The sequence below is a fragment of the Quercus lobata genome, chromosome 4 (genome assembly GCF_001633185.2).
Source record: "Quercus lobata isolate SW786 chromosome 4, ValleyOak3.0 Primary Assembly, whole genome shotgun sequence".
NCBI classification, from domain to species: domain Eukaryota; kingdom Viridiplantae; phylum Streptophyta; class Magnoliopsida; order Fagales; family Fagaceae; genus Quercus; species Quercus lobata.
In genome coordinates, this window is record NC_044907.1 from 96672470 (window position 1) to 96685634 (window position 13165).

The following is a 13165-nucleotide window of genomic DNA, read 5'->3' on the forward strand; positions in this document are numbered from 1 at the left end:
TATATATATATATATTTTTTTTTTTGTAAAAAAAAAGGAATAAATAATAAATAATAATTATTTGACGAATGACGTGGCAATGAAGTGGCGCAACAAAAGCTCAGTAGCAATAAATGTTATGCTTCAGCTTTTTGTAATATATAGATATAGATTATGCGACGAAAATGACGACAAACATTAGCCTGCAAAAGGTGTTTCATTGCCATATGTAGCAAGAAATTTTTTTTGTTGCCATAGACCTTGTTTTTCGATTACACTTGCAACCAATGTGCTACAAGTTTTGACCCTTGTACTGGGGATAGACGACACATAAAATGATATCCATCCGCTTGCAAAAAAAAAAAAAAAAAAAGTGATCCACCAGCTTAGATGTAACGGATTAAATTGCAATCCCAATTGTTGGGATGTAACAAATTTATCACACCCACAAGGGGGTACGATATATGTTCCCATCCCAGCTATAAGGGATACAAAAGGTTGCAAAAACAAAGCTGATATATCATGTATCCGGTACATATAACTAGCCAGGAGAGAGCATTGTTTCTTGTATCCTTTTTCAAGGATAAGAGACCAGCCTTGTAAACAAGGCTTACTTGAATTGAATACTGACTCAATTGGGGTGAATTACAGAAGTTCATTACAAATATTTGCAGTTGGATCAATTGATGATAGAATAGATTTAACATTCATAACTAAGGAGAATGATGGCTATAATTCAAAATCATTGAATTGTTTGGGACATGACAAACAGGTTTTGCGAAATCTTGACAGTTTGAGAGCCCAAAAGAAATGTTTAGAAGTTATTTTTAAAAACAATGTAATATTCCCATTTAAAAAAAAGGTGTAATATCGTAACTAAACCTTCAATCTATAAAAAAATTTCAAGAACAATCAATTCTGAATACAGCATTGTTATACATGTCAATTTAGATTAAGTGCAAGTACTTTAAAGGGGGGGAAAAAAAAAAAAAAAAAAATCCTCCCCAAAAATATTATTCTTGTACTAGTCATTAAATTTTCTCTCAACTGCCCCACTCCAGAAGCAGCCATGAATCATTATGGATACTTCCCATCCGCTCTTTCTCTAAATTTTGGTGAGCAAGCTCTCAATGTCTTCGTCATATGGCAAAATTGGACAGTGATAGTGACTAGATCAACAGAACTATGCTCAACTTGTAGTCACCTTCTTCCGGACAATCCTCTTTCTCCGTGCCTTGGGAGCTGCTGGTTCCCCATCAGCAACAGAGTCAACAGTCCCCTGTTTGATGCCAAGGAGCCCAAGCCCAGAAACAATGGCATTCTTTGATATAAACCATTTTGAAGATGGCCTATTAACATCCTCAGAAGGTCTGCTGTAAACCTTCAAGAGACTATCTGATTGAACCAGTGGATCTGCCTCTACGCCTAACCATGCCAGCCTTGATCTCTCTCCTAATTGAACATTCAAAATCCTGCATACAATGATTAATAACAAAGTTAAACTGCTCAAGCTCTGATGAAAGTATCCAAAGGCAAGGACAATTATTTTAGGTACATAAAGTTTGGACACCAATACCGATCAAACAAACAAGCTTTCATAATCTATGGTTACAGAGTTCAATATAATCAATATGTGGATGCATATTAACAAGTTCTGACAAAGATTGCAAATCTATCACTTACAGAAGGAATTTATCAAGGAAGAAACCTTAAATGAAAAAACTGGCATCAAATGTAAATGGGTCCTTTGACATAGAAGCAAGGAGACAGAGAATGCTAATGCCACCAGATGGAATTCTCAGAGCATATGAGGCAAACATAAAATATATATTGACAGACTGACAAGAATATAAACCCAACGGAATAGCACATATTTTGTTCTAAATAAATATATAAAAGAATAGAATAGAATAAGAAGCTCTTTCCTAGAAATGAATAAGCTATTAGCAAAAGCTAAAATAATGAAAGAGAAGCCACTACAGTTAGAAGACTATACAACTAAGTGAACATATTGATTATATCAACAATGAAGAAAATCCCCAACAATATCATATCAATTTAATAAATTAGAATGAGAGAAAGGTTTGAAAACATCCCTTCCTTTAGCATGGGAAAATGCAAAAACTACGTAAGTCAGTAAGTGTGAACCAGCACTATTGTCAGGTTTACATGAATGACTTGGTAAAGAAAGAAACAAACCTCAAAGCTGTGCTAAAAAACAATGCCACTCCAATAACATCAAAGTGGCTGATCATTGCTCTATCAAATCCACTTAACAACTGATATCTGAGGTTTGCATAGAGACCGAGGAATGCACCATAACCAAGTGCATTGGTACTCACAGTTGGAATTGTCACAGATAACCTGCCCAACAATTAATGGTCACCCAAAATAATTTAGTCTGAATACTTCGCCCCATCACAGACAGAGTTATTTACTTTCCTACTTATAAGGTGAAGAAAATAGATTAACAAAAGAAATATTTACCTTCCCTCTTTACTGGCCAAAAAGTTTGATACTGCACCCTGTACTGCTCCAGCACTTAACCCAACCATACACAACTCTGCAGCCTTGTAGAAGAATGAATGGATTCTCTTCTGCAAGTCAAATTCCCGAAGTGGGTAACTCTTTTCAAATATATTGTTTGGAATTCTGTAATGTATTTTGCAAGTCGAATTGGAATGTGTTACCATATGAACGACAAGGAGCAAGAGACCAAACAACAACAGCATTGCAGGCTGCTATGGTAAGGACATTAATTAGTGCCAAATCCCACTCTTGCTTTATCCTACAACCATAGTAAAGAGAATCTAATCAGTTAATTATCTAATCAGTTAATTATATTTAATGAGCATAACAGATAAAAAGTTGTCATAAATAAAGAACATGCCTATCCTTACGGTTCTTCAACTCCCACCAAACTGAACAGCCAATTGTAGCAGCTTGCTCCAAAAGAAGCTTATATAAGAAGGCAGGATCTGCAATCATCCTGTGCAACAGAATAATTTTAGTTGATTACACAAGAATCCGAGGATAGACTCAACTGCTTACTGATATTCAATCAGTCAATGCACATAGAAAAGAATCAACCACTAATTTGTTCACAGCATTATTGAGAGGTTGGCGTAAAGATATTATCTGTTATATAATTGTGTTTAAAATTTGGTAAGAAGTTTATCCAGAACATTAAATCCATTTCTAATACTTCATTGCCTATGATTATGTACCTCTGATGGCACAAAACAGTCATATCCAGGTATGTATACTACGAATGAACATTTACAATAGTGAACTCTGATTCTTAACCAACTAATTGAAAACCATAATATGAACTAGCAAAATGCCTCTCCAGTGCACAGATTACTTAAAAATTCATATATAAAGAAAAGTTATTTTTTTGATAAGTAAGAAAGATGTATATTCAAAAGGCTACTTTATGCATGAAAAGCACAAAGCAAACCAAAATTTACAAAGAAGAAAAAAAAAGAAGAGAAAAAAAACAAGGAAGAAAATTAATAAAACTAAAAGAAAATTATCCTAAGTTATATGATGGAAGTCTATTGTTAAAGATTTTTGTCAAAAAACTACTGATTTGGTTAGATGATTTAAATATTTTGCTACTTTAAGTTGGAGGATGGAGGATCTCTTTTTTTGATAAGTAACAAAAATTGTATTGAAAACAAAACAGACCCAAATACACTAGAAATGTACTATGGGTACAATATAATCAAGATCCCAAATTATAATGATCCAGCAAATCAGAAATAGAAAAACATGAAAATGTTTGTAAGAAGCTAAACTCTACTCGAGTTAAGTACGAAAGAAAAAGACTTAATCTCGAGAATAGAGCGTTCACATCCTTCAAAACTTCTATCATTCTGTTCTCTCCAAATATACCACATTATGCAATGTGGCACAAACCTCCACAAAGCTATATTGCAATGTTGGCTGAACCTGCCCTGCCATGAAGGTAACACCTCTAGATTCCAAACAAGCTAAACACCATTGTCCACAACTCATATGCTAGCATGACATTAGAAGGGGATGAAGAATGATAATATCCACGAACCTCAAAACCTCTACTCTTAGCCGGCTTCCAACAGATTTATTGCAACCATCACCCTGCACAGACGTGGAATAGATCAAGTCCATAAACAATGCCAATGATTCTAATTCCCAATTGACGAGAGCTGTGCATCCAGTGAAGCCTCCCTACATCGACTAATACAGTAAAATTCCGGAAAAGCCTCCTTAAGAGGATAATCTCCAAACCACACATCATGCCAAAACTTCACTCTTGTACCATCACCCACATGGCCATTGTTTACTCTTCGAAAGTGCGAGGGGTTGGCCCTGATAAGGTTTGTTGGAAGCCAGCATGGAGTCGGGGTGGTTTTGAGGTTAAAAGTTTCTATCTTTCTTTCTACCCTCCTACTCTCTCCTTCCCTTGGAGGTTGGTGTGGCAATCAAAGGTCCCTCCAAGGGTGGCTTTCTTTTCATGGTCAGTCTCTTTAGTTAAGATTCTTACAACTGATAACCTCCATAGAAGGAGTATTATTGTTCTTGATTGGTGCTATATGTGTAAGTGGTCTTTTCATGGTCAGCCTCTTTAGTTAAGATTCTTACAACTGATAACCTCCATAGAAGGAGTATTATTGTTCTTGATTGGTGCTATATGTGTAAGTGGTGGGGGGAGTCGGTGGATCATCTTCTACTTCATTGCCCAATGGCTTATGAGCTATGGTCTTTGGTGTTTTGTTTGTTTGGACTCCAGTTGTTTGAGTCTTGGCAAGGAAATTTCAAGCGACATTGCAACATTGTTTTTTGGAGACTTGTGCCACATTGCTTGATGTGGTGTATTTGGAGAGAAAGGAATGCTAGATGCTTTGAGGGATGTGAGAAGCCCGTGTTAGAGATTAAGTCTTTTTTCTTGCATTTTTCTTGTTTTTCCCTTCCTGCTTTACTTGATCATTGTAATTTTGGTTCTTGATTTTTTCCCCCACAATACATCCCCAATGTACTCGGGTTGGCTAGTTTTTTCTTAATATATATATATATATATTTTTTTTTTTGTTACCTATGAAAAAAAAAGAAAACTGGAGAAAGTCAACTAGTCTCTTTTGATGCATTTCCAAAGACTAAAACCATATGGACCAGAGACAGCTTTTGTACACCATCCCTGCCATTCACTCCCATCTTTCGCCTCTATGACTCTTCTCCAAAGAGCATCTCTCTCAGTCTCATATCTCCACAACCATTTGCCTAACAAAGCTTGGTTAACTTTTCTCAAACATCTAATACCTAACCCCCACCTCTACACTGGTTCACAAATCTGAGAGCACTTCACTGGTGGACTTTAGTTTCAGCACCAATACCAGTCCATAGAAAATCTCTCTGTAGTTTCTCAATACGAACCCTGGACATCACCATTTGGGGACACCAATAGGTACCAGCAGAACTAATGGGTCACTGGCGATGATTATAATATTTTGAAATTTCCATTGATATTTCTTTTCAATTTCTTCAAACTTTTAGTAATAGATTTTCAATTGAAATAGAACTATAAACTTCCAGAAGTTTGGCAGTAGAGTTTCACCTAGAATTTAATTAGCTTAGTAATTATAATGTGCTTATAACGTGGTAAGGACTCTTCTGTTTTATGTACTGTTTGTGCAGCATGAGAGAGAGTATAATTAGATTAATAATTTTAATATACTTATAATGCAGTGTGTGTGTGTGTGTGTGTGTGTGTGTGTGTGTATACACACACTTGATGCAATCTCAACGTGTAGGACACGACTTATATTATATAGTTACATGTAGGGTTATAATTTACTTAATCTAAGGATTAGGATTATTTTGAATTAGAGTTCTCATATTTATAAAAAGGCTCCTAACTCTGTCTTGTTGTGTTAGCACTTAATTAATTGAGATTTATAGCTTTGCTTGTTAAGCATGTAATTTTGGATTTGGATGTTGTTAGATGGGAATACTCTATTGAATATTCTAAAATTTTTGTATCTGTAAGTTATCTAGGGCAACATTGTTCGCTCGTATATAAACCATAAACCTATATCACTCTCTTTCCTTTTTCTCTAATAAAATATCTTATTAAAAAAAAAAAAGTAATGTTGCAATTTATTTAATTTTTCACTGATAAAAAATCTTAAAAAAAAAAAAAAGATATTTCAATTCCTTCTATTCTTTATTTCTTCTTTTTTGTTCTATTGTACCTCTATCATTTTTAAACCTACGAGAGGAGAATCTTAAAAACTTCCTTTTCACAGTAGAAATCATACTTTAACACCCAACCTTTTTCTCATCAAACAAGAAAATCTAGCAAACTAAAAATACAAAACCTAGGCTCAGTTAGTATTCATGTCACCAACATTGGAAGCCCTGCTAACAGCAACCTTATTCCTATTGTCCTTGCTTTGTTCTCAATCACAAATTCAACCCTACCTCCATATCATTACAAAGCCTAAATCCTTAATCATCCTCTCAAATTATACTGCTCAATCATCTCTAACAAGGAAAAAGAAGAATCTAATTGAAGAACTCTAGTCCAATCCATCAAGGAGTAAAAGAAAAACTACTTAAGCTCACTGCTAGAAAGTTCACATCCCTCAAAAGTACTAGCATCTCTCCCACCAAATACACCACATCAAGCAATGTGGCACCATCTTCCATATAACGGCATTATGATTCCAGCCAAAACTGCCCTCCTAAGATGTTAACAAATCCATAACCCACTGTGGCATAACCCAAAGTATACCAAATAAACAAAAAACCACAAACCACAGGTAAAATGCCATAGGACAATGTAGGAGCAAATGGTCCACATTCCCCATTCCATTTGCACCCAACACACCAATCAATAACAATAATACCTTACATACTTAGGGGCTGTTTGGATTTTTTTTTTTGTCATCATTCATTACTCCTCACTCAATTTTCCTCACTCATCACTCATCACTTAAAATACCACAATTTCCCCAAATCCACCCAAACAGCATTCATCACTCAGTTTTGCCGTTACTTTTTGTTTCAAAAAAAAAAAGCCCAAAAGTCAAACATTGCCGCTGAACAGTGAGAGAGTTGTGAGTTTAATTACGAGAATGCCATTGGAAATTGAGTTATGGAAACTGAAAACACCTAAAATGTGTTTTCAATTTCCATAACTCATAACTTAAAAATCAGAGAATTGAATGATGGAAACAAAATCCAAACGGACTTCTCAACCATAGGTCCCACCATTTTTAAGTTATGAGTTATGGAAATAGCAAATCCAAACAGCCTCTTAATCATTAGTCAAAATCTTCCCCTTCGCAGCAGTCCAAGGACAGAAAGAAACCCTAGGGGGATCCTAAGACCTACTGATAATTTTCCATGGAAATAGGGCCGGGGTAGACATACCCCAAAACCTCTAAATTTTCCCCATTCCGTTTACACATAACTCACCACCTTTATTACATAAGACAGTTGTTAAACGCATCCATACTACAGCTGTCCAACATCAGAGTATACTTAGAACCCAAATGACACATGTCCAAAGGCTTGAGTTACATTATAACTTGATTGCCTTAACAAATCAATACCTATTATCTCATACACTGCACATTCTAAACCCAGGGTCCCCTCATGTGACAGAAATCAACATAAAATACTTTACTGCATCTCAAGGGGTTCACCAGGTCTTTAATCTTACACTTCTGCAAGGGTTCTAATCTAGTGCTAAAGAACTGAATAATAATAGGATAGATTTTTCCTCCAAAAGCCTCCTCCAAACCATTACGTGGTGATTCATGCAACCATCCATTTGTATTACTTAAACAAGTCACATGACTCAGTAAATAGATGATGTGACTAAAAGATAACATGGATGGTTTTATCAATCGCCACGTAGTAGGTTGGAGGAATTTTCCAATTTCCACCAAACTAGTTTAAAGGTAAACTTTTTTTTTGAGAATAAGGTGATATCCTGCAAGACCCTACATTCTCCTCATTTTTCTCTTTTCATTCTTGGATTTTCTTTTCTTCCTCTCTCTCTCTCTTCTTTTTTTTTTTTTTTTTTTTTTTCTGAAAGGGGTGAGGGGGTGGGGGAGAGAGAGAAAGATGGAGTGACAATAACAAGATGCCATATGCCCATATCACAGAACAGGAACAGGAATCTATTAAAAGAAGCCCAAATTTCAGGGGAATCAGTTTAAGTTGTAGGCTAATTGCAACCTTATATCACACAAAAAGTTTCAATGTCATGAAACAATTTTATATATTCACATTTCATGGCAAATGCAAGTGTGAAGCTTTGTTTCTTTATATTCAGAAATTATGATAAACGCACACAGGTAAGCTTAGTTTTTTTATATTCAAATATCATGGTGAATGCACATGTAACGCTTTGTCATTCTTGAAAAAAGATAAGCCTGATGCCAGAAACTGAATTCCTTGAGCTATTTCTACTGTATCAGCATCTAAGGAAGCAAAAGTGAAACCTTAAGAATATAATTAGGATCCTTTTTTTATTGGAAATGAACATACTGAGGGATTTTATCACAATAAATTGTATCAAGTGCCAAAAGCAAAACAATCCCAAAAACGTTGCAGATATGAACAGTTAAGACCAAAAACAGAGAGGAAGAGAGATTAATATGTAAATGTAGCATAGGATTATATGGGAACTCTGCAACTTTGACAGCCGATGATGTGGAATTAAAGGAAGCATATTCACCTGCCAATAAATGCCCTCGACATTCCTTCAGGAAGTGCTCGGGAGATAAATCTAGTAGTAGTCGGCCGGGCATTGATTGCTAGGAATTTTACCATTTGAGCAGAGCTAACCAGACCCTGGAGGTAAAATTTGAGTTGGTATATGGAGAGATAATTCTTTGCCAAAAGCATGTATTTAGAGAAATACCATACCATTTCATAAGCTTGTCGGAATCCAGCAGGCAAATCCATCATTGTCTTCTGCCACTCGTTTAACACCGCATCTACGAATTTAAGATCAAAAAGCTGATAAAAGGCACATAATTATTACTGCATTAGAAAATACTAATTAACAGCACTCAGACAAAACATTTAATCTACCCAAGAGCATATAAAAGAATTTTAACCTCCTCAAGAAATTTACGTCTCCTAAATAGGCCTCCCTCATCCCCTTCATCACCATCATCAAAGTCATCAAAGTAATCGTCGTCATCACCATCATCAAAGTCATCAAAGTAATCGTCGTCATCACCATCATCATCACCACCATCACCACCACCATGATTTATTTTCTTTCCAATATCTCCACCACCTCCCCCGATTGCAGTCTGCAATTCCAGAAGTATCAGTCATGTTGCCCAAGACAATGAACAATTTTCATCACAACATGTTTAAACCAAATCAAAGCAGTAAAATTCAGTTAATTGGTAAAATGCAGAACCTTGAATCTGAGTACTTAGACCTAGATCAGCACCCAAGTCCAAATCTATAAATATGTTGGTTCCCCCTAAAATAATATTTGCATAATTTAGGAGTCATATAATTTAGATGGTATCAAAACTACCGATTTCACCAGTTTCAAACACAACCAGAAGTCCACTTTATCTCAGAAGGCTATATAAGAGTTATAAAACCTATTAAGTTAAAGAAAAAGATGTAATAAGGCTGATACAAGGTCAGCTATGCTCTATGGTACTAAATGTTAGGCTATTGAGATGCAACATATTCATAAAAAGAGTCAAACTAAAACAAGAACATTTAGATGGATAAATATAAATATAAGGAAAGATAGGTTACGAAACAAATAAATTTGTTTAAGGACAAGGACAAGGGTAGCTCCAATTGATGAAAAGGTGCAGAGAGTCACTTGATATGGTTTATTCATGAGCAAAGGAGAACAATTAATGCACTAGCGAGAAAGAGTCATTTGATTCAAGTTGACAAAACAAAAGAGGTATAAGAACACCTAAACTAATATTGTTACTAATAATAAAAGACATGTTGATTAAGAAGGTGTTAGGAAGTATCCATGGCGGCTGGGGTCGTGTATCAGTGATTTACTAACTAGGGGTTTGTCCAAAGGGCTCTGTCTTTGGTATGATGCTGGTTAAATAGGATTGAATGGGCCAACCTCGGTTGATCTATGGGGATCCAAAGATCCATAGCCAACCCAAAAGTTCATTTTTATAAATGACCCTACAAGAATACAACAAATGAAATGTACATAATTGGAGAACAAAGGATTTTAGTTCAAATTGTCCACATCATACACAATTGGGTTGGTTAGCATTCATCGAACATTTGGAATTTAGTTCCACTATGTTTGATGTGGACAATTTGAAGGGAACAAAATTGTCATATGTTTGAGGATCCAAAAACAACAGGAACTCAATTGTTAGCTTTGTATAGTGGTTCTTTATTTGATTGGTCTCGAGCATGGGGGTTTACTCAAACCATTTCCCGTCCAGAATTCATATAGCCATTGTATCTTGGTACATAATTTTGTTCTTTTGTATTCTTTAGACTCCTCTGTGTCCATTGCACATGGAGTAGTCTCTTTGCAAAAAAAATTCATCTTACTTATAAATAAAAAAGGATCTAATAATGACATTCTTTTAAAGTAAAAATCTAATGAAACCATTTATGTACTAAAAGGATAACTACAAATTGAAGTATTATATCTGAGAGAGAAAGGCGTCCTAAATCAATTCATGCTCTTTTATTTTGGGATGGTATCTAAAGACATGCTCACTGAAGTTGAAATTTATTGAAACAACTAAATTCAAAACTTAAAATGACATACTATATGTCATGCATCACTGATTACATATATAATAATATAAATGTTACAAATCTACTAAAAAGCATTTGAATTGGTCAAGATATTTTTTGATAGGAAAATTGGTCAAGAATCTTTTTTTTTTTGGGATAAGTAATAAAAGTTTTATTGAAGACGAAACATACTTTATGTTTGCGATGATGAACACAAAGTATCTTAAAAAAATTACAAGAAGGTCATACAGAAGATCTAAAAGCGTATTGGAACTCAAAAATAGAGGTAAAATGTGTAAAACCCCATGCCCGAGAGCAAACAAACAAGGTACGAATCAACAGGGATTTCATCTGATTGAGAGACCCCCAACATCCTTGAACATACGACTATTCTGTTACTTCCACACCATCCCATCCACATCAAGAATGTCGACACCAGATTCCATACATCCATTGAAGAAATGGTAATAAACCCAGAAAAGCAAAAGATGATGGCAAGCCAATACGGGTTCCTCCAACTAAGAAAAGCCTTGTAGAAATTCAAACAGGAAACTTAAGCAGAATCTTAAATTATTTATTCTGGTGACAAAGTTAGAGCAATGAATCTCAAGAATTCTATTGTTGAAGTAAACATTTAGTCCTCAAATCTTAGCCTATCCTAGCTTGGACATGATGATTCATTTTAGTTCTTAATACTTTTAAGTTTGTGCAAAAAAGGTCCTACAGTTAACTCTAACATAAATTTTCTTTTTATCTCCAAATAATTCTGAAACATAGACTAAATGTGTAATATCTCAAATAATTCTAAAAAACTCTGAGCAACCAAACACTAATAGATGTTAAAAAGAAAGAGAGAAAGAAGTACCTCGGGGCTAGACTGGGATTGCTTCTGAGACATATCGAGCTTGCCTTTCTCCAAGGTAACCGCACCAAACGCACCGTACTGCCCTTTCATAACCGGACTCAGCATAGAAGAAGAAGAAGAAGAAGAAGAAACAGCTATATCGGAAAGTGCCGGTGGCGCTACCAAGCAACGCTCCAATAAACTCACGGAGGAGGAGGAGGAGAAGTCTCCTTCCACCACTGCCGACGACGAGGAAGAAGAAGAAGAAAAGGCTTTGAGTACCAGAACTCCTCTCCTACTGCGAGCAAGTTTCTTTCCGGCTACCGGCGGCAAATAGGGACCACCAGCAACCACCTTCGATGATGACGACGATGATGATAAGGTCTTTATCGGCATAATTTGCGCCGTTTGTAACACCGCGTGAGATATTTCTTTCTTCTTCTTTTTTTTTTTCCTGTTTGGATACCAAGAAAATTACATAGGATAGGGGTTTTTAATTTTTTTAATTGTCTCTCTCTAAAAAGTTTTAGGGGAGTGTGTTAACGAGAGAGGGAGAGAGAAAGAGAGAGAGAGAGATGTGAAGATGTTAAGAAAAAGAGGGAGGGGGGGGGGTGGTGTTTGATGTAGTTGCGAAACTCACTATCAGAATTTTTTTTTTCATTTAGCTTTATTTTTATAATATTTTAGTTAATTGTCTAGTTTGCAAAGTATTCAGCAAACTAACATCTTGAGTGTCTAGAACTCAGTTTCTAAACTTGAGTTGTAAGTAGTGGAAGCTGATGCGGAAAAAAAAAAAAAAAAAAAATCCATGTGAAACTCGAGTTTTTAAGAAAGACTCGAGTTCCACCATTTACTTTCTGCCCTGTAACTCCTTTGTTTCTTCTCAGAGTTTCCAAAGATATTCATCCCACAACCCAAATATGAATTTTATTTTCAAAATAAAAAAAGTGAACATACATGTGCCTTTTAATGGGTGCGATGAGTGGATGGGAATTCTTTTGTAACCTACGAGCGTCATTGATACCCACCTAAAATTGAAAGTTTATTTAATTGAAGTCGATGGACGGCAAGAGTATTCAGTGCCACTTAGGTCTAGGATTGGGGAAAATTATTGTAAATTTGAATCACGGGCTGATCAGTACTTTTGCTTCTTCTTCCCCTATTTTGCATCTTCTTCCCATTTCTAGTTCCCCTGTTCTACTTCTTCTTCCCATTTCTGGTTCTTCATCTTCATCGCCATCTTTGTTCGTGTTCTTCTTTGGAACTCGAGTCTTTAAGACTTGAGTTCCATGTGGCAAAACCTTGTCCATCTTAGCAATCATAACACGAGCAGCAATCAGAATTTGAGTTTGAAAGCCTCGATTTTTGTCATTGATCTCGAGTTTTGAAAACTCGAGATGCTAGTTTCCAAATTTTTTTCGACCGTATATTAACTTGTTATATTTTTTTCCCCTCACCGTGCTAGCCTGCAAAATCCCTCCACACTATCAAATACCCAATCTGAAAGTTAGTTAGGTGAGTTGACTCAGGCGTGCTTGGGTGAGTCAAGGCCGGCTTTGATTTTTAGTTCTAATAGGTTGG

General features: G+C 35.7%; 1 protein-coding gene across 1 annotated transcript; it reads right to left on the reverse strand.

The window, feature by feature from the left end:
• Positions 1-844: 844 nt before the first annotated feature.
• Positions 845-12894, reverse strand: LOC115986261 (protein RETICULATA-RELATED 1, chloroplastic). Its single transcript, XM_031109107.1, is given in 10 exon segments — positions 845-1451; positions 2179-2343; positions 2467-2631; positions 2633-2767; positions 2870-2968; positions 8711-8826; positions 8902-8994; positions 9096-9296; positions 11606-12038; positions 12713-12894. Coding segments are annotated over 10 exon segments (1872 nt in total). The 3' UTR covers positions 845-1168.
• Positions 12895-13165: the final 271 nt, after the last annotated feature.